We start from the raw sequence: 22,006 nt of genomic DNA on the forward strand, positions 1-22,006 counted from the left end.
AATTTCACTATCATGTGTATAAAGTTTGCATGTGTGTATCATTCTATACAGCCCAGGATTAATGAGACTCTTGATATAAAATGGATAAAACCCAAACACTGAAATCACACTGGTTAAAATCTAATAATAATAATAAAAAAAAAGAACAAACTTAACCACATACTGTTAATTATGTGATAGTGTGGGCGCTTTTTATTTTTATTCAAAGCTCCTGGGAACCTTGTTGTGATACACAGACTCATGGACTCATGTAGCTCATAACATCCCAAAATGAAAATCTAATAGCTTCTCTCATCCTATGAAGCTACAGTACATTTGGGTTGTGACTGCACCTTGTAGCAAGACAATGGTCCAAAACATACAGTACATCTGAATCCTTGAGACTCGATCGCCACTAAATCAAGCTTCTGACATGTTCGTTTCATTTTACTGACCTAAACTCCTAAACCTAAAAACCCTGAAATACAAGCATGTTCAAAAAATTTTATTCCCTCCTTTACTTCTGTTGTTTTTTATTTTTTTTAATGTAAAAAACATTATAAAAATCACCTGATCGTAGCGGGTCTCACTGTTGGGATAATACGACCTCAGATGAAACACAACCATTAACATTTTTCATGGTGCCATTATTTATTTATTAAAAATGTAACCTCTCGCAGCCGGAGGTCTGCTTGGCTAAGTTCTCTCAGAGGGGAGGGATGAGAGGTACTTTGTGTTCCCAAAATAATTACGGCTCTACAGCCAATCAGGGTCGTCTTTGAGCTCATGCAAGTGGAAGGAGCAGATAGCGCTGTCCTCCCAACGGTGCGTAAGTGAGCAATTCGAAAAGATGCAGTCGCTTGGCGTCACGTGGTTCGGAGGAATCACGTGATAGTCTTCGGCCCTCCCGACTGAGTGGTAGTAGTAGCTTAATGTGGGAGCCCCCTAGTGACGGGGAGGAGTTGGACGTGACTAAATTAGGGAGAAAATCTAAATAATTTGCCAAAAAAACATGAGCAATACTAAGTACCCCCATAAATCAACAGCTTGTAGATTCACCTTAAGCAGCAGTTGTTTAAAACAAGAAGAAATGTTCAAGAAAATACTTATTTTCGGAGAAATAATTTGGGTAAATATTTTATGACCGCCCCTTCTATGTATGTACATGTGCATGTATATGTGCGTGTGCATACTGTCCTGTATGTATTTGTATAGAGAAGAAAATGAAGAATAAATACATATCAGTATTTACAGTTTGAGCTCAATTTCATCAGATTGAAAGAAGACCCCCTACAGGTAATGAATGGCATTTTTACAGCTTTTAGAGATCCCTTTTCTCGAAAGGTGCGTTCTTAATGGCCAGATCTGTATATGTGTGTGTGAGTGTGTGTGTGTGTGCACTTTTTTGCTCACCCTCTTTCTGGCTCCCGGCTGCGCTCTGCTGCTGCAGTAAGCTCTGGCTGTAGAGTGTGGGCAGGGCGGCGGCGGCGTACTGCTGGATTCCTGAGTAAGCCTGAGTGAGGGCATCCATGGGGCCGGCTGAGCCGCCGCCATTCAGGGCAGCCACACCTGAGAGCATGTGAGCAACTTTACATAAAACCCAACAATAAAGAAGAAAGAAGTGCACTTACTCATTAGCGCTTGGGACTGGGGGGAAGTGTTTTTTTTTTTTTAACTACAACAGACACACACACACACACACAAAAAACATCAGCGAGACAAGATACACACCACAGGAGTACGAGACACAAAACGAAAACAGACAAGAAGATTATATCCACATCAGACAACACACAAGGAACAGTTCAGCCATTAATGAAATGTACTTCAGTTCTCCTGACCTCAGATATAATCGAACAGGAAAAAAAAAAAAAAAAAAACTGCGCTTGTTTTGTTTTGAGGAACACATACAGGTTAGAATCTTAATTGATATCATCCTGAGTTACTGCAATGTCATTTACAGATCACATTGTTAAGGTTAACCACTTGTTTATTTACGACGCACATGAATTTAATAAACATTCGGTCGAAAATCAGCATTTCCTACATTTCAGTAAATCTCTAAGAGTTTCTTTGCTTGGTTTGATCCCTGTGTAAACCATCTCCTGACACTGATTATCCAGCCTCCTGACACGAATGCTTCCATGGCGACACTGACTGATATGCTAAAGATAGACTCGACATCTTGCGAATATGCGAGGCTGGACGTTTCACTGCGTCTTGACTACAGTTGGGTTAAAAGAAAAGCTGTACGTTTCATTGTTTCGCTGAATAATCACAACACATTTCAGGACAGTCAGCTGACACATACACATAAGAACAGCTCACGATCAGCAACAATAAAGAGTGCTGTTACACACCCACAACAAACTGACACACAAGATTAACAACATGTAATACACAGCAGTGTAAGCAAGTGGAAACCGTGGCCGACACATGCAGGCATCACGACATCACGACAGCAGCGTGTCACTATCACCACCTCATCACCATACCACATCGACAACAACCGCTCCTATCCTTCCTTTTATTTCACTCAAGTCATCGACCTACAGTACGATGGGTGTTCAAGTCAAACTGGGACTTTCACATATTTCTTCTGTATGAATTTAATATTTACAGAAGACTTTAAGCATAGCACGGTGATGAGACTCTCGAAACATGTGAATGGCGCAAACGTGTTAAAGGCCATACATCCATGAATGACGATCCTAGCCAAGGTGGCACGGCAGCCACTGCAATAGATAACCACTAACCAAAAGTCTTAGGCACCATATTATAAAACAGAATTGGTACAGCGTATATGTTTTTTATGTCTGCATAATTATGTCTAAAATCATTCAGTATTTCCTTATATAACTTAATAAAAAATAATAAATAAATAACATTACAGGAAAATATATATGCATGGCAGTTTTCAGATGGAAACCAAAAACCTAACGTACGCTCCTGGGATTTGCATAAAATTAGAAAGGAGTGACAAAGTTAGCGGAAGAACTCATATTCTCCAGCAAGCTCAGTAAAACCTAACAGCTGTTTTCTTATAAAACCTGTTTATTTTATTACTCTTTTTTACTCTTTATTGGTCTTTATAGAAGTTTCTTTCATGCAGAAATGTTTGTAAAAGCATCTTTTGATTTATGTCATATTTTTTGTATGTGCCCAAGACTTTTGCACAGTACTATAAGTAAAACAGCTGTTAGGTTTTACTAATTTTCCTGTAGAATACGAGTTCTTCCGGTAACTTTTATGCAAATCCCAGAAGCGTACATTAGGTTTTTTGTTTCCATCTGAAAACTGGTCTGTCTTGTACTATATATTTATTTCTTTACAGCCATGCATATATTCTTCTGTAATGTTATTTATTTATTAATTTTTAAGTTATATATGGAAATACTGAATGATTTTGTACATAATTATGCAGACATGATAAACATATATAACAAAATTGGTACAGCATATAATATTGAGCCTAAGACTTTTGCACAGTAACATTATATATATATATATATATATATATATATATATATATATATTACGATTAGTTTCAAGATTTCAATCTCATCTCTAATTGGTTATGTCCCCACTGAGCATGAAAAAGGCCAAGAAAGCCAACCTCAGAGCACAAATTCTGTAGTGTTTTTCTGGGGACAGTTTAGTTAACTACATAACTAACACTGCATCATTAATATTTATTCATTATTAAACCTCAGCGTGTGTCAGATGAATACATGTTTACGCATCATTTTAAGCTCATTCATATATCAAATAAGATTAGAATAAGATTGGCGGTAATGACTAGGATTACTTTGCTAGTGTAACTGCTTCTCTAACGATTAGAGAAGGATCCAAAATATACAGTTTTATATTTTATATAATATTTTATTTATATAATACATTTTATTTTATATAAATTTATATTTTTGTATCAATATACATGGATGTGCCCCCCCCCCCCCCAATTAAATCGTCTGTACCGCTTTATCCTGTCTACAGGGACGCGGTGGGGGCATGGGGCCTATCCCAAGAGACTTACACCCTGGACGGGGTGCCAATCCATGGCAGAGCACACGTACATACTCATACGCTCATTCACACACTACGGGCGATTTGGGAACGTCGATTAGCGCCTAACCTGCATGTCTTCAGACTGTGGGAGGAAACTAGAGCACTCGGAGTACACTCTAATGTCCCTTTAGGACCTGAGTAATCATAACCCTATACATAATCCTTCAGCTCTATTATCAAGACTTAGCTATAAATTATTCAGTAAATGCAGCAACATCAAGAGAAAAAAAAGTGTTCGCTTATGAGTATTCCATAAGTCTGGAAGTAGTGAAGTATGGATGAAGGGAGTCTACTTCCTTCTTTACCTTCAATAAACATGATTGTTAAGAATGTGTTTGAAGATGTCTCCCACCAGCAGACCCTCCAGTCAGATGTAAGAACACAAGAACTCAGGAGGATGTCTGCTAAGAACAAGAGCCGGGATGCCGTTTCATAAGGGGGATGCGTGCGTGTGTGTGTGTGTGTGTGTGTGATGACTGATTCATGCATATTTACTGACTGGCCTTTTGGCTTGACGTCCTGCAAACAATAAATGATGAGCAGGGTGCTTCAAGCGCAGCTCTCTCATTTATCCTGCAATAATTACAATACTGACCTTTACTATTCAATTAAACTATATGGCCTTTATAATGAGCTGTGTGTGTGTGTGTGTGTGTGTGTGTGTGTGTGTGTGTGTATTCGAAATTCATTTCAATTAATGTAAAACAGATGATGTGACGTTTTGGAAAGCCTGATTTATAAAACCGGTAACCTGTCTGAAAGGTCATTTGGGAAAAGGCAGACATCCAGGTCAGGTCATCCACACACACACACACACACACACACACACACACACACACACACACACTCACCTCAGCCTACCAATTAATAAAGTAACACATGAGGCCCCTAGCTATTGTGAGGTGAATTACAGACGCTAATCAGACGGCTGAATGGACTCTGTGAAAATGTCCTCTTTTCCGGATAAGTGCTGCACACGACACCACAAACACACACTCACGAAGCCAACAATTTCACAACGCTGAAACAATCACAAGCCTGGAGAAACATAGAGAGAGAGAGAGTGAGAGAGAGAGAGAGAGAAAGAGAGCGTGAGAGAGAGAGCAATGGATTTGCCAGGCGTCTGGTTCGTGGAGGTGTGTGTGGAGACAGGACGAAGAGGAGTTTGCTTAACACATACTCACACACCTAACTATAATCTCGGACTAATCTTTCTTTTTTTTTTTTTGGGAAAATATTTAAACGAATCGAATAATAAAATGATCCGATCTAGCGTACAATATAATAATGATGTCATTATGAGAATTACTGTATAAAAGCGATAAAAACAGTATAAAAATCTGACTCCTATTTGAAAAGTCTGAACAATGCCGGTGAATTCTAACTTCAGTGAACGAACAGGACTCCAGATGATGACCTGATCGTTCATATCCTGAACACAAATAAACATGAAAAAAGTAGAAAGAAAAACACAACACACAACACACACACAGGGACACTAGACATACACAGACAGCAAACTCCTATTGTATACCCAGAGAGATGCCCTTTTTGTATATTCGTTTGTCAGGTTTGTCGTGTGTCTGCGTGTCCGTGCGGGCGTCTCTCCGGGCGTGTGTATGCGTGGGATGGGATGGGGTGAGGCGGATGAGGTTTATACTCACTGTTGACGCTACCTGCTAGTGCATTAATGTTGTTGAGGCCCACGGTGGCCCCGGCGAGGCCTTGCAGGGTCCCCAAAGAGCCGAGAGAACCCATCGCTCCGGCACTCGAGTTAGCAGTGGAGCCTGCTGCTCAGAGAGAGAGAGAGAGATAGAGAGAGAAAAAGAGAGAGACAGAGAGCAGGGAGAAAAATATGCAGAAAAACGATATAGAGAAAGAAGTGAGAAAAAGGGACAAAGATGAAAAAAAACGAGAGAGAGAGAGAGAATGTGTCACACCATTGAGTGTATTTAAGGTACAGAAATGTATTTTAATGTCTCATACACACATATATGGAGGAAATTAGGAAGACAAGACATAATTAGGAAAATAAGAGGATGATGATGATGATGATAAAGTGAAACAGATTATGGTAAGAAACGTGTTACGTGCACACTTTTTTTTACTTTTAATGCTGTTCTTTAAAAGGATAGATATAGTAAAAGAGAGAGAGAGAGGGGGAGAGATTAGGAGAATAGTGCCAGTGTGAAAGATGGAATGAGACTCATGTAAGAAGCAATACACTCTGCGAAAATGACTCCGGCGCTCTAAACTCGCACCTCTCACAGGGGAAGCGTTTCCAAAAATACTTCTGCCCTTTTCTAAGAGTTTGCGGCTGCAACGAAAGACGGAGTAATAGCTACCGAACCTGTCAAAATGCCTAACCTGGGAGCTACAAGGACATAACGGAAGGACAGCCCTTCCGCGGCCGTGACGCAGGCTTTCTGATGCAGTGACTAACTGTGAGGATGTGGATGAAGACGACTCGATGGAGGGGAAAAAAAAAAAAGCGTGACGGCTGCAGTGCTTATGCTACGACAGTGAGAATGATGACGATGAAGATGAAGGCTAGGCGGCCGCCGGTTACCTGGGCTGGCCAGAGCTCCCAGAGAGCCTGTGCTGGAGGTCAGGGCACTAGCGGTGGACGGGCTGGCCGAGCTCTGAGCTGCCGCGGCGGCCGCTGCTAGAGTGGCCAGATTCTGTAACTGCAGAGCGTTCATACCTGAAGAGAAACAGAGAGTCAGCCATCGTGGGAGTGTGTGTGTGTGGCTGCGCAACAATATGGATGATGGCGTGTTAACACACACTGATCTCAAGAAAGGGGTTTGCTGAGTGCTACAGAGGGTGATCGAGTAGGCACTGATCGAGTGTGTGACGTTAATTGACTAAAAAAAAACATGGTGATGAACATACAGTAGGAATGTGTGATCGGCTAGGTGTGTGTGTGGAATAGGTTTTGACATGTATTCGTAAAGTCATTGGAATAATTCGCAGTGTGTGTGTGTGTGTGTGTGTGTAGGAGGGGGGATGGAAGTATTTGAGTGTGTATGTTATTGAAACATACCGGTAAGTGCGTGCCGACTTATTACAAAATGTGCGTATGAGTGTGTGTGTGAAAATAGGTAATGAAGGTAGGGGATGTCAAAAAGAATATACATTAGGCCACTATATATATATATACCGTATACATATATATATAAAACATATTACATATATGTACAAAGGGGCGTTCAAGTCAAACCGGTACTTTTAATTGCTCAGAATAACAGAACAACTAATCCAGGTGTTTCACTAGTGCCTGGATACCATCAAGTTTTAATTCATGTCTGAAACACTGGCCTCCCAGGAACTCCTTTAAAGGCCCAAACATGTGGAAATGGCCTGGTGAGGACTGTACTGGGATGTGGTAATGACTCCCATCCAAGTTCCCGTAATGTGCAAGTGGTGCGGGTGAATGATTGTGTGTACAGTTCCCCTCAGACAGATGTGTCTCTTCTGCAAGTTGGTTACAAGTTATATGTCGGTTTTCAAGGATCAAGCTGAATGTTCACAAGAACGACTGCGGCGAGCTCCAGGATCGTCATTCTACTATTCAAATGTTTTTCTGCGGCTAAGAGCCTCATCACTGTACTGTGCTTAAAGTCTTCTGTAATTGTTGATCACTTTTATGTCTTAATTCACAATAAAGTCCATCGCAGGTCCCTGGGTTGACTTGAACACCCCATCTGTGTGTATATGTACAGACACACACACGGAAGTTAACACACCCCAACTTTAATACATGATGTGAGTGAATGTACAAAATACATGTATGAGTGAATCCCTGAAGCTACGACACAGAGAATCTTCCTAATTGATTTGTTTGGGGGGAAAAAAGAAAAAAAAAACAGCTGCCTACAACAGTTAAGCAATCTTAAATGTTCAAGAAAGAATCTGATGTTTTCTTCTCCTGCGCTGATTTTCCAGGAAAATCTCTCAGTACTGATTCCGTGGCCTCACTCGCCACTGGCAAGGACTAACTAGCGAGCAGAAGACAGCGCAAAAACACACAGACGACACTCATCCACAGATGTCTGACAGCATCTGGCAGCCGACAAATGGCTTGCTGTGTAAGAAGTGTTCAACTCCAGGCCTCGGAATGGTCTTTAAGCTTTTGACAGCTGCAGGATGATGAAAATGGAACACGTGGCACGTCATGATTTCATTCGTCAGTGAACGTGTGCGACGCGACTTTTGAACCCGAAGTGTCACGGTATATAACTCTGGGTATATTAGGATTCGTTAAGATTACACTCGGTGATTAAAGAATCTGCGAGCCGGTCGAAATCGGGGTTAATTTAAACACCAAGGTGTAGCCAGCCTTGCTGCTTTAATTAGGGACCAGACGGAAATGAGGGACTTCCAGAGACTGGGTTTATCATACGGATAAGATCTGCCGGTGCAGAAATGTGGACCAAGAAATAGCTTTTATCCTATTAGTACAAATAAGCTGATTTGGTAGGTACACTCATGGAAATGATAGTGATAGTTTATTACCTGCCTTAGAGCTGTGCGGCACTATGAGACTCTTTCACTATTGAACGTAGCTGTGATTTCTGTTGATTTCTTAAGATGCAACTTCATAGTGTTTAAGTGATCTCCAGTCATTTTGATTTAGAATTTTTTTTTACCACATTGCTTCCATGAAGTTGCTGGATCAACATTATGATCCCAGGTTTTAATAATGTCTTGGACAGTTAGACAGTTTATCGTACATATTGTGTTCACATTTTTGTTGTTTCTTAAAGACCCCATAGGATCCTACCCATCAGGAACCCTGTTGTAATATAGTCGTAACCATGTTGAGATCATGTTCAACACTCATGTTGCAAATACAACTTCAACGGAATTTTAATCATTAACGTCTATTTGCACAACATCCGACTACATTTATTACACGTCTAACAATGACACAAAGTCTCTAACAACATCCTTTACGTGTCGTTTAGAAACATTCCCGCAAGGTGCATCTTAGCTCTTAAATTACAGTACTGTAATACGGCGTTCGCAAAGCGTCCAAACTGCATTATGTCTAAATCTCAGACATTAAAGGGGTTCTTGTTTCCCTTTTGCCTGCATTCCAATTGAATACATTGCTGTAGTTTGGTATTTAGTGGTAGGCTAATTGTTATATAGAGAAGCGGTAAAAATTTATTAAGTTACATAGCGCGATTCTTTAGCGCCACACTGACTCTAAAATATTATTTTCAATTATATTTTTATTAACATTATATACATAACATTTGCATTTGAGATGGTAAACTGTTGCTATTCCTTTACAATCCCACAGGTGGTGCACTATAAACTATTCACACATTGGCATGCGACACAGAATCTTGCGTCGTAGAAGCAAATTGCTATGATACTGTATACAGTACTACCAGTCAAAAGTTCGCCTTCTAATTCCATGGTCTGTCCTGACTGCTATTTCTTTCTACACTGTAAAACAACGACATCAAAAATATGCAATAATCTCCTCTGAACAGTGGATATTGAGACGTGTCTGCTACTTATGCTCTGTAAAGCCTTCATAACGGCTCTAATCTTAGGTGCTGTTTATTAATTGGTGATTATAAATAAACTTCTCCTCTGCAGCAAAGGCATGACGCTCTCGCCTCAGAGATGGAAGCTAAAGATTTGGGGGTTAATCCATTTTGAAATCATTTTTCCCCCAAACCACTGTCTTAGTGGCATTCGTTCAATGCTAGCTTTTCATCATGTAGTCAATGTTGTTTCCGACGTCAATTCATTGACAGAAATCCCTGCTGGATAGTACTGATTGTCCGCTGCTAGCGTTACTGTATACTGTATGTTGCTCCTACCGAGTGAATCCTTGAAGTCCATATTTTCAAAAAGGTAAAAATAGACCCCTGAGGGGATGGTTTTACGGTATCCGACCTGGATGAATATGAGAAGTGTTTACTGGCAGAGAGCTTTGACTGCTTCATGCAGATTGTGCACTGGAGACTATGGATCAGAGTTTCTATCTTGTCTCTGCGACATCCTTGCCAAGGGACACAGAGGTGGGTGGCAACTTTTAATCTCGGATCTTGCTTCGCACAAGACGAGGAGGAGAAGTAAGAAGCCAGGCTTAATGCTGGTGTGACGGTCGATCTCCAAATTCCATGTGTATGTGAAATGGGCGTGACCTAAAGAAGTTTTTTTTCCCTCAATAGATACATACATTCTTCATATTAACTACTGTATGATGAAGTAAAAGTGTTGTGATGTAGAGCTTGTGTATGCGTGTTGTGTGTGCATGTCGGAGGCCAAGAGGCTGAGGAGAGACAGGAGCGGTGTGACAAAAGGCTTTGCCGGAGGCAGCAGCAGGAGAACAGGCGGTTAAGGAGCGCTTTTGTGCTTCTGAATAGACTTGAAATCGCAGCCGGGTTTTTGGGGCATTTGTGTGTTTCTATGTGTGTGTATGCATGTGTGTATGTGTGTGTGTGTGCGTGTTTAACAATGCCTGCTGACTAGCTGGCACACAGCAACCCTGGTGGTCAAGAAGGACAATTATACAAGTTGCAAGAGGTTGTTTTAGGTTCTGTGCACGCAATTGCGCATGTGTAAATCTTTGTGTATGCATGTGCAGGTGTGTGTGCGTATATATATATATATGTGTGTATGTGTGTGTGCATGAAAAGGGCGAAAAAACAAGAAATTCAGTATGTGGGAGGAGAATGTGTGAGAAAATCTGTGTGTCTGCATGTGAGAGGGGAAAAAAAGTGTGTGTGTTAGAAAGAGAAAATGCAAAAGTGGGAGTGAAAATGTGTGTGTGTGTGTGTGTGTTTTTGTGCGATTTTCTTCCAGTTCCCAGTAGACAGAGGGTGGTCAGTGGAGAGATTTCACTAGCTCTTAGTGCTCAGTGTGTGTTTCGGGGCTCCTTATGGCTCGTAGCTCCGCCCACACCAGATGTCAGCTGCACATAGCGCCTGCCAATCACGGCCGGTTGCCAGGCGACAGATGGAAGGATCCTACTGAGATGCACAATTCAACTGAGAGAAGGCGCTAAGATCTTGGTGAGCTCACAGGCTCCTGCTGGTTTGTACCACATGAAGATGAGGACACACACACACATTTCTGTTGCAGTTGTCCACAGTTGGACCGGAATAAAAAATAAATCCTCTCTGGGTGCTGATTATGTTTAAGTGGTGTTATTATCCTTAGTGTATGAAACCTAAAGTGTACATATGGTACACAAGTTACATGAGGCGAGATATTACTTCTCATACGAGTGAGCTGCCCTGGCGTTAGCAATCCCTCTGCCCCGAGAGGACGTTAGGTGTTTTCTACTGAAGAAAAGAGTTATTTAATATTTATTTTTTCGAAAAAGAAATGACTTAAGGTGAAATATCTATAAAGAATTATTAGAAGAAAGCTAGCAGTGACTAACAAAGAAGTGCACATGTGCCTAATCTGCTTGTTTGTCCCATGCACGAGGATGAAGCTCTCGCGATTTGCTTTGCGGTGTATTTAAAAATGTTACAAAATGTTTTTTCTTTATATTGCTCTTATTAAATTTCACAAGTTAAAACAAATATTTGTTTCCTACTTAAAAACATAATGGTCAGACTGGGTATCTTGAATGTTTTTCTTTTTATATACAGTACACTGTTTTTTTTTTCCAATTATAATGTATTTGGTTTATCCGATTACAATTTTTGTCCTTTTAATATTTTCTCATATACGCGACAAGTAATATAACATTATAAACATAATAAACATTTTGTTTTTTCGGACTATAAAAAGGATTAAGCAAATACTATTCTTACACAGTTTACATAAATAAAGGTTACCCGGAAGTGTAAAGAAGTGGAAGAACTTATTTTAAAGCGCATAAAAATCACATTATCTAACCCTAACCCGAACCTATTATCACATACCTTATGGAAATACTCACAATCAGTTTTATATAACAATAAAATTTTTTTCATCTAAAAGCTATTTGGGGGATCTGTTATAAAATACAAATTGATTTAACTAATTATAAACTTTTATCATCATTTAAGCTTTCAGCTATTGGAATATTATTAGTATATTATGTATTGAATTCTTTAGCTAGTATTTCACACAAAAATAAACAAAGCTTTAACTTGTGTGTAACTTGTGTTGTTCATTTTGTAAACACTGTGTCTTATACAGAGCGGTTTCTCTCTTTTTTCCTGCGATCTCCTCCATACTCCAGTCCAGTAGGTGGCGGTAACCACCTACCAACCGCACATAAACTCAATAGATGTGAATTTGTTTACTTAAAATTTTTTGAAAATGTAACATTTGATATGTTGCCTAAAAAGTGAATCGGTTCTGAATCTAAAACTGACTTATTAATTAGATCCATTAAATCGCACAGTTCTACACGGAACCCCTTTCGCGAGACAGTACAGCTAATCTGCTCTCTAGGCTCCCATCTAAATCTCCGGAACAGGGTGAACGTGTTTCTGTTGCATCACTGGCAAACTGAAAATCTGCATACCACATTCATGAAGAAGTCACTCCCCTATCATGTCCTCTACCATCCTTTCATTTTGTTTATCTGCTTCATGCAATATATGAAAGATAATAATCATATGTCATTGAAAGATAAAAAACATTATACACATACTGTATTACAGTACTGTACAGTATATCGTGAGATTTTTTTTTAATCTTCCAAAACTGTTTGATCAATAATGTTTTATGTGTCTCCTAGACAGCCGTCGCAAATGAAGTACAAAAGCTTCACAAGCAAATCATTCCCTTCTAACAAAGCAAATCGTCACGAAGTAAAGGCGTAATGGCTTGCACAAAATCGTTACGGCTGAGACTTCTGAGATCAAACCTCCATCAAAAAGGACACAATCCAGAGCATGGACGAAATGTCCCAGATTATGTCCTTTAAAGTGTGATGAAAAGCTTTAGCGTGTTCACAAGCCTTAAAAAAGGAAGAGCTGCAGATCGCTGAACACCAGAGGATTCATTTGGGGCACCTTGGAAAAAAAAAAAATTTAGGACACCTCTTCTGAAAACAGGAGAAATGGCAAGGGCTTTGCGAAATAAGGCAACACTGACGTCAAAAAAGGTTCGCCATTCATTCTCGTTAATTCGACTCTCTATTTCATTGATTAGTTCGTTTACACATGGTCAGGGTCGCACCAGAACTGGAACATACCCCTTTTGTGTGCATATACTGTAGCTCTATATATCTCTTACGCCCACACACACACATGCACACACTCCCTAAGTCTTCCTACTGATCTAAAATCTACAATTAAGAAAAAAGTCATGCCGGAGTTTAAATGATCCGGAACAGGAATGGTTTAGTAATGGGAGTTCAGAAGAAGGGGTTAAACTGGATTTTACAGGGTTACACGCTGGGACAGACAGGGCCAAAACCAACGGAAATCGACTTACCTGCCATCTGCTGGATCCCACTGAACGCTCCGAGATTACTGGATGAGGTTGCCTGCTGTAGCAACTACGGAGAGACACGGGGAAAGAGAGTGAAGGATGGAAAATCAGTTGAAAAAGGAAAATGACAGAATGACATATTTGCTCAAAGCAGAATTCGTTCTCAAAGCCTGAGGAAATGTAGCGCCGCAAATGTCATACAAAGTAAGTGCCTCCTGCTGCTTAATCTAAATTTAGACCCTGAAGCAAGATCACTAACCCTCAAGTGCTTAGATTGTCTCCTTTTTCAAGCAGAAGTCACTTTTGAAATGACAAAAAGAAACATCTGAATGACTGCATATAAATCATCTTTCTGCGGTCAAGTAGTGATCATGTGCAAGAAAAAGGACACTGATCAGTATAGAGAGGCTCGTGAATAAACTATGAGAGCCGGGCTCAGTGAAATGGAGTCTTATGGGTTTGGACAGGATGTCTTTAACAACTTAGAGGATGCTAAACAAATTACGAGGGGTGTTCACGTCAAACCGGGATTTGTGATGAAATCTGTTGTGAATGATGGTGTAAAAGCGACATTTTCTGATGCATATAAGCATAGTACGGTGATGAGAGTAAAACATTCAAATGTTGCAAACGTTTTGTAGAAGGCTGTATGCCTTTGTATAGTCCTGACCTCACGCCAAGCCATTTCCACAATGTTAGTGCCAATAAAGGAGTTCCTGGGAGGCCATACTGAGGAAACTTTCAACCTTGATGGTATCTAAGCGCTAGTCAAACACTGGGATAAGTGTATTAGTGTAGCAGGAGATTAAATAAAGAAAAAACGTGAGTTTTTACTCTCACAACCGTGTTCTGTTAATCTGCACAATCGCAAGTCCCGGTTTGACTTGAACACCCTTTAAATCTCAGCTATTATGGTAAATTCAAGTCATAGTCTTTGTGTTCCTGAATCTAACGTAATAACACAGGAAGCAAAAATGCTTTTTTTAAACTTTATACAGATCAGCAACAATAAAACTAGCAACAAAGAGCCAAAACACACTAATCACAGACCATGGGAGTGTCTTTGAGTTCATATGTATGATAAAACAATCGAATTCCAAGCAGGAACAATGTCTGCCGATCATGTGTGTGTACAGCATATGTGCGTGTGCTGTATCCAGTGCTTTGTTAGCTAGTTAGCTTTGTTAGATAGCATGGTATGCTAACTCTGATAATCTTACTCTGCTATCTGGTCAGCTTAAGCCTTTTTTAGTTTTATTTAAAAAAACATTTCTGATATATTTATGAAACTACTTTTTAAAGACCTGCTGCTGCTTTACTGCTCGAAAACATGCCCATGAGTCTGCGGTTTTCTCCTTGTGTAGCTTGGCTGTACAGGATGTAAACGTAAACAGTGTAAGAAAGTAGAGCTGTGAATCGTAGGTGGAATGTCGATTCGATTTAGTGCTTACTGTCTGATTTGTCTCTGATTGGAATATATATATATATTTTTTTTTTTTCTTTAGATTTTAATATATTAAAAATATAAAAAAATATGACAAATAAGAATTTTTTCCTCTGCCAATCTTCTGCGCTGCACTCCAATCCAGTAGGTGGCGCGATTGAACCAACCGCTCATAAACGACAAAGTTTGCGTTATTCTTGGTTTGCGATTTCTGCAAAAACCTGTGGCGCATTTTGAAGGAATTTTGCCTAGACGATTACTGAATCGCACGAATCGAAAACTGACCCAACGATTCAATTCATTTAATCGATTAACAAAAGATCGATTAAATTGCACAGCTTTACCAGAAAGAGCGCAAAGCTAAAGGTCAAAGGTGCTTAGTAAAAGGTTAAAGATAGAGATGATCAAGATTGCTCGCACTGGAATAGGGAAGTATGGGAAAGGAAGAAGAGATTATGACGTGCCATTACTTATGCATAGATTTTTTTTTTAATCCTCCTAAAATTGTCCTAGGTGTTTTTTTATTTTATTTTATAATCCTGGTTATTTAGTTCACTTTCTTTATAATGCATTTGAAATCAAATATTTTCCTCTTTCGACACACAATTTAAACAGATGGTGTGTTCTAGCAGGAAAATCTTCACAAGATTGATCAGGAATTAAACTCGCTATCACGTCAGAAAATCCTTACAATTCTCATCATCACGTCTTGTGCCTTATCCAATTAGCACCTTCACCCTGCCGCTACGCGTTTAGGTTGCTAACGAAGCTGGCGGAAAAGACAGGAATAGCGAGAGGGAAATGCGAATAGGGGCGAGGTGTCTTGCTAGAAGAGAGTGGGCGGAGCCTGAGGAGGGAGGGGCTGAGACAGTGACTGACTGTGGTGCTGATGGGCGTGGCCGAGTGGGTGTGGCCTCTTACTGCCAGGTACTGAGGGGTGAGGCCGGTCAAGCCGGTCAGACTGCCCCAGGCAGAGGCGCTGTTCAGCTGCTGCATCTGCTGAGCTAACTGCTGCTGCAGCCGCCGCTGCTCCTTATCCTTCTGAGTGTCGGCGAACTTTACCACCATGGGCGAGGAGCATCCCTATAGACAGAGAGACAGACCGGGAGGGGGAAGAAAAGGGGTTAGAGCAATGATGTGGAGGGGGAAAAAAAAAAGAAAGAGACATGGAAGGAAAGTGGAAACAATGGTGAGGAGAGAGGGGAAAATAAAGAACAGGGGGAATGCAAGAAGGGGAGAAAAAGAAATAAGAGTGAAGGGAGTGAGACAGGCAGAGACAGTGAAAAGGAAAATTGAGGCAAGTGTATGGAAAAATTGGAGAGGAAAGGGACAGAGAGATCAGAGACCAAGCAAGAGGTAGAGATGGGTTTAAAGGAAGAAAGAAAGAAAGAAACAGAGACAGGCGGAGGGAGAAAGAGAGTAGGAATGAGTGATGGAGAGAAAATGGGAAGAAAGATAGGGAAGAGGAGGATAAAGGACAATTAAGTATAATTGGGTATTTACCAAAAGCCATAACATTATCTCTCTCACACACTTACACACACACACACACAGGAAGAAAGTGCAAGCAGAGACAAGGGGCTGTGTGTGTATGGGTTGAGAAGGTGATATTATTTCCCCGGAAAGCGATTTCCTGCTTTATAAAGCGATTTCATCATCATGTGCTTCAGAGCGCGCGCACACGCGAGAGAGTGAGAGAAAGCACGCAAGAGAGACTCTGCCCACAGTGCATCTGTGCTAATCTGTCTCTCACACATATATACTCACACACCTCAGAGAGCAGCCTATAATGCCTGAAGCCCTGAGGGTCTACACTGAGAGTACACAATAGAGCACATAATGAGAGTGTGTGTGTGTGTGTGTGTGTGAGTGGTGGTGAGCCTGTGTATGTACGAGCATGATGCAGTGTGTGAATGTGAGTGTACAACAGGAGTATAAGCGTGTCTCAGTTCTACGGTACAACATGTTCATGCCTGAGCTGTGTCGATTTCTGCGCTGAACGTTTCAAATGGACGGGCGTCGACGTGAGGAAGCAGCGATCAGTGCTGCAGTGACTTTTTTTGTGAATAAATGCATAAAATTCGCCGTACAGTCCTGACCTCGCTCCAAGCCGTTTCCACATGTTGGGGCCGTAAAAGGAGTTCCTGGGAGGCCAGCGTTTCAGATGTGACTCAGGCAGTCTGATCATGGCTTTGAGAAAACTTTCGACCTTGATGCTTTTCAAGCACTAGTGAAACGCACAAAGTGCAGTAGTGTAGCAAGGGATTATATAGCGAAATAAAGGGAGGTTGTTGTTTTTTCCTCTTATAACTGCGCTGTTATTCTGCACAATCAAAAGTTCTGGTTTGTTTTCGAACGCCCCTTGTACTGTATATACCAAAGTAGACCAGCATTTCAATCAACTGATTATACTCCAGATCTCATAATGAGGCACAATTACGTACCAGGTCATTAGCTACAATGCAATATTGATGATATTTATCCGACAATCTGTTAATACAATCATCAAGCGGACATGTCAAGTGCCTTTAAATGCAAATGCATTACATAATAAAGGAAAATATACCTCGGTGGTCTAGTTAAAATTCAATCGAGGCTATTAAAACGTGCTTGTTATGTGAATTACTTTCAGGTAAATAGTTATGAGTGCGGAATCGACTCCGAAGCTCTTCTGAATCTATTTGCATTAGAAAGCAAATTTAAATGTTTCAGCGTTTTTTTTTTATTGCTACTGGAATTGTCCCTTTTCCATGCTTACCAGTGCTCACATACTGTAGATTTGCTGCTGGTGACGTATCATGAGATTACCATTATAATCTAGGGCACATGATCAAGAGTAACATTCTCTTATTCTCCATGCCGCTTATCCTGTCCAGGGTCACAGGGAGTCTGGGGCCTATCCCAGGGGACTCAGGGCACTAGACGGGGTCCTCCCTGGATTGGGGTGCGGGTCCATGACAGGTCAGACACGCACACAAATTTTCTTTTAGTCCAACAGTAAATTGAACAGTAATGAAATATATTTTCATTCCACCATGTGACAGTTTTATAAGCATTGTAACATGGTGACATTTTGAAATGATACCATATCACAACATCTAAGCATCCTTTCTCCGTCAGGACTAACCGGAGCCATCATCCGAGCCAATCACACCTCGTACTTCTGGAGTGTGTGCAAGCATTTAAAAGGTTGTTAGAAAGCGGAGGAAAAAAAATATTGCCAGACACTCTCTGAGCAGACGTCACGTTTCTCCTTTCATTGGCAGGATTGATTTTTTTTTCTCTCTCCAAATGAGGAATGGATAAAAATAAAAAATAAAATAAAAAATAAATAAATAAATAAATAAAAAGGAATGAGATTGTGCCTGAGGTGTCAGTCAAGTGATTCCATCTTGGGCCACGCATCTCAAGAGACCTAAAAATCTCGTTACTCCCTTCACACACATACACGTGCACACGCACGCGCGCACACACACACACACACACACACACACACAGCTCATTCTGCTTGCTCATTCCTGCAGCTTTCTCGTTACCCTCGAATTTTGACTTACACATGAGACGTGGTCTGAAGCTGAAGTATAAGAGACTACGATGCAAAATTAAAGCGACATTACGAGCATTTCATCATAATGCGCTGCTAAGGAAACGGCACGGAGATGTATCAGGGAAATGCTAATTATACGGCTGCGGAACGTATTACAATAATCAACACACCTACTGTAACATGCTTTGAATTGCAGAAGGTTGTGTTTTCAAATTTGTTTAAATTAAGAAATATTCTTTAAAAAAATGCATTTCTTTTTAAACAACAAACCCCCATTATTAGACTCCTCTTTCAAATGTTCTGGTTCAGTGTCCATATAAATGAGCTACTGTTAAGCTACAACCCCCCCATTATACTATAGCTACAAACCCCCCATATATACCGACTATATTGCAGTACCATACGCTATTTCAGTTGGGTTTCTGTGGGGTATTGTTGTAAATTATTATTATATTATTATATAAAAACAGCAAACATATCCTAACTATAAGGGCTGCTTTGTGTGTATAATGTTGTGGCCTTCATGTACGGCATAATAGATATCATTTAAAATAAATTAATCATTTTAAAAAGTATTACTATTAAAAAAATAAGGATGGTGAAAAAAGACAAGAGTTTATTAATAATTCACTCACTCACTGCACCGCTTTATCCCAGGAGACTTAAGGCACAAGGCGAGGTACACCCTGGATGGGGTGCCAATCCATTGCAGGGCACACTCACACACTCATTCACACACTACAGACAATTTGGAATTGTCATCTAGCCTAATTTGCATGTCTTTGGTCTGTGGGAGGAAACTGGAGCACCCAGAGGAAACCCACCAAGCACAGGGGAAAACATGCAAACTCCATGCACACAAACCCGGAGCGGAAATCGAATCCGGACCTTGGAAGTGCAAGGTGACAGTAAAAACATGCATTTCTGCATGATTGAGCCAGTAAAGCAGTTCATGGGAGGCCAGTGTATTAGACAGTCCGGTGTACTGAAAAAACTCTCTCCAAGCAGTAGTGAAACACCGGGTTAGGTGCATTAATGTAGCAGGGGGTTACTGTATACTGTATAGAGAAATAAAGAGAGTTTGTACTCTCATAACTGTATTAAAAGCCCCATTTTGACTTCAATAATAAAAAACTAAAATAATAATAATAAAAGTAATATACACTGCGAAAATAAATTTCAAGATTCAAGTCACAAAATGCTCTTTGAGAATTTTTTTTGCGTTTTTGGGTACACACAGAACAAAAAATATTAATACTACTACTACTACTACTACTAATAATAATGATGATAATAATAACAATAAGAAGAAGAAAAAGAAAAATAGAAAGGAGAAGGAAATTAATAAATTTAAACTAACTGTTTTTTTTAGAAGTAAAAACTGACAAGACTGTCTATCAATAAGAATTTATGAATGTGAAGTACACAGGTATTTTACATCTCTGGTAAACATGAAAATCAGAGTTTATTAATAATCACATTGTGCTGTGTTGAACAGAATCAATTAGTTGACAAAATCCAACATCGATAACTGAGAATGTTGCACTGAAATACTGTGATATTAATAGCTATACTTCGGGCCAAAATGAATTCCTCAAAATTATAAGAAAAAAACCCTTAAATGATAAAATGAAGCACTAAGCAGGATGCTGTGTGTTCGTACAGTGGGGAAATGGAGAAGTCAGAATAGAGTGTCTCTCCATAATGGACATTACCAGTGATTATAAACTGCTTATCGGAAATGCTTCTTAGAAAATGGTGAATAAAATGAAAAGTCTCATTGTGACTATTTTCAGCTTCTACTAAAAAAGATTTTACTGATTTTAAGCCTAAAATTACCTTTAACGATTTAAAAAATAGATTTTTGTTAAAAAAAAATAAGCCCGTTAAAAGACAATTCAAAACTTGAATTATTAAAATATCTATAAACACTGTAGATTATAAATATACCATATTTGTCCTAATATATCCTGGCATGAAGACAATATGCTGAAGTGTCCATTATAAAACAAATGATGCTGATATACAGTGAGCCTTCTTCGTATTTTGAATAAGGAATGAATTCTTTACAAAATGCATTCGCTTATTAATATTAAAGCCTTTTTCTTTTACAATCACAAACAGATATAAAGCCGGATGAAATACTTTCATCACCAATTTAAAGACAACTGACAGATTCTGACAAGATCACTCGGCACTGTGGGAAATCTGTGTGCTTCTGATGATTTAATAGGACGCACACATACACAACTCAGTACACGATCACGGACACACACTTATACATAAATACAAACGTACTGTACATTCATAAAGAAAGGACTGAGAAAGAAATGAGAAAAGAGAAAGAGAAGCAAAAGGAGCAGATCAAACAGGGGAGCGTACTGTATCAGGGGAGAGAGCGGGGCAAAGAACAACCCTTAAAATAGCCCTCGGAGGGAAAACTACTATATACTGCGTGTGCATGTGTGTGTGTGTGCCTGTTACGTCGGTTTTCATTAAGTCGTGACATTCAGAAAGGCCACAAATTCCACTGTGTGTGAAGAGGGGGGAGTGTGTGAACACAAGGGGCTTTTACGGAAAATAAACAACAAACCCGGAACAATTTAGTTGCCTGGAATTACTTTCGCCTGAGCTTAAGCAACGACTAGGAAAACACACACACACACACACTCTCTCTCCATCTCTCACACACATACAGTACATGCAGGAATACGGATGCTTTTTCACCACAACAAAACAGGTTGAGAAATGAATAGAGTTCTGTAATTGCTTTGGTTGTGGCACTAAAACGTGTTGTAAATATTCACACTAGGGAGGGCAATATAAGAGTTTAGTGGCATTATTAAAGCTTTTATTGCAGTATTTTTTACAATATTATCTCTGCATGTACTGTAAGAGAAGCGAAAAGACGGTTTGATGAGTATTTTTCATCAGTTTTAAAATGTTATGAAAAAGAAAATAATTTTGGAGGCATTGAGGGAAAATAAGTAACGAAAATGTAACGAAATTTTTCGGAGGCAACGCTGTCTGCTATGTCTCTCCAACTGTCATTTAGTGAACAGGGTTATGGAATCGTTTCCTCTATAAACGTAACACTTTCACCGTTGAATGTTGGCTTATATACGCTTTAAGATATGAACGAGAGGCGTTCAAGTCAAACTGGGACTTGTAATTGTGCAGAATAACAGGACACAGAGATCTGTGCACTCATCCCAGCGTTTCACAAGTTTTCTCAGTAAGACGGAACCATGATCGGATTTAATGCTGGCCTCCCAGGAACTCCTTTAATGGCCCAACAGCCTGGTTTGATCACCAAAGGGAGGACAATTCACAACCTCACACTGCCCATCGTACCACTTACACATTACAGAAACTTAAAGTATAGAGATGTGGCAGTAATCGTCTTATCCTCCGTACAGTCCTGACCTCGCTCCAAGCCATTTCCACATGTTTGAGTCATTAAAGGAATTCCTGGGAGGCCAGCGTTTCAGACATGCAGGCAGTCTAATCATGGTTCTGGTGTACTGAGCAAACATTCTTCCTTGATGGTATCCAAGCAC

At 40.0% G+C, this 22,006-nt stretch overlaps 1 protein-coding gene across 13 annotated transcripts in view; it reads right to left on the reverse strand.

The window, feature by feature from the left end:
- celf2 (cugbp, Elav-like family member 2) overlaps positions 1–22,006 on the reverse strand; it is a 175,325-nt gene that overhangs the window by 7,875 nt on the left and 145,444 nt on the right. For 2 of the 13 annotated variants that reach the window (XM_053508469.1, XM_053508467.1), the window contains 5 exons: positions 15,779–15,982; positions 13,459–13,522; positions 6,617–6,751; positions 5,712–5,837; positions 1,393–1,566 (listed from right to left, as the gene is read on the reverse strand). In XM_053508469.1, the coding sequence (XP_053364444.1) occupies positions 1,393–1,566; positions 5,712–5,837; positions 6,617–6,751; positions 13,459–13,522; positions 15,779–15,982 (703 nt within the window). The remainder of the gene's footprint in view (positions 1–1,392; positions 1,567–5,711; positions 5,838–6,616; positions 6,752–13,458; positions 13,523–15,778; positions 15,983–22,006) is intronic. The other 11 variants (XM_053508479.1, XM_053508471.1, XM_053508470.1 and 8 more) reach the window with 11 other exon arrangements.

Source organism: Clarias gariepinus, chromosome 12, assembly GCF_024256425.1.
Source record: "Clarias gariepinus isolate MV-2021 ecotype Netherlands chromosome 12, CGAR_prim_01v2, whole genome shotgun sequence".
NCBI lineage: Eukaryota > Metazoa > Chordata > Actinopteri > Siluriformes > Clariidae > Clarias > Clarias gariepinus.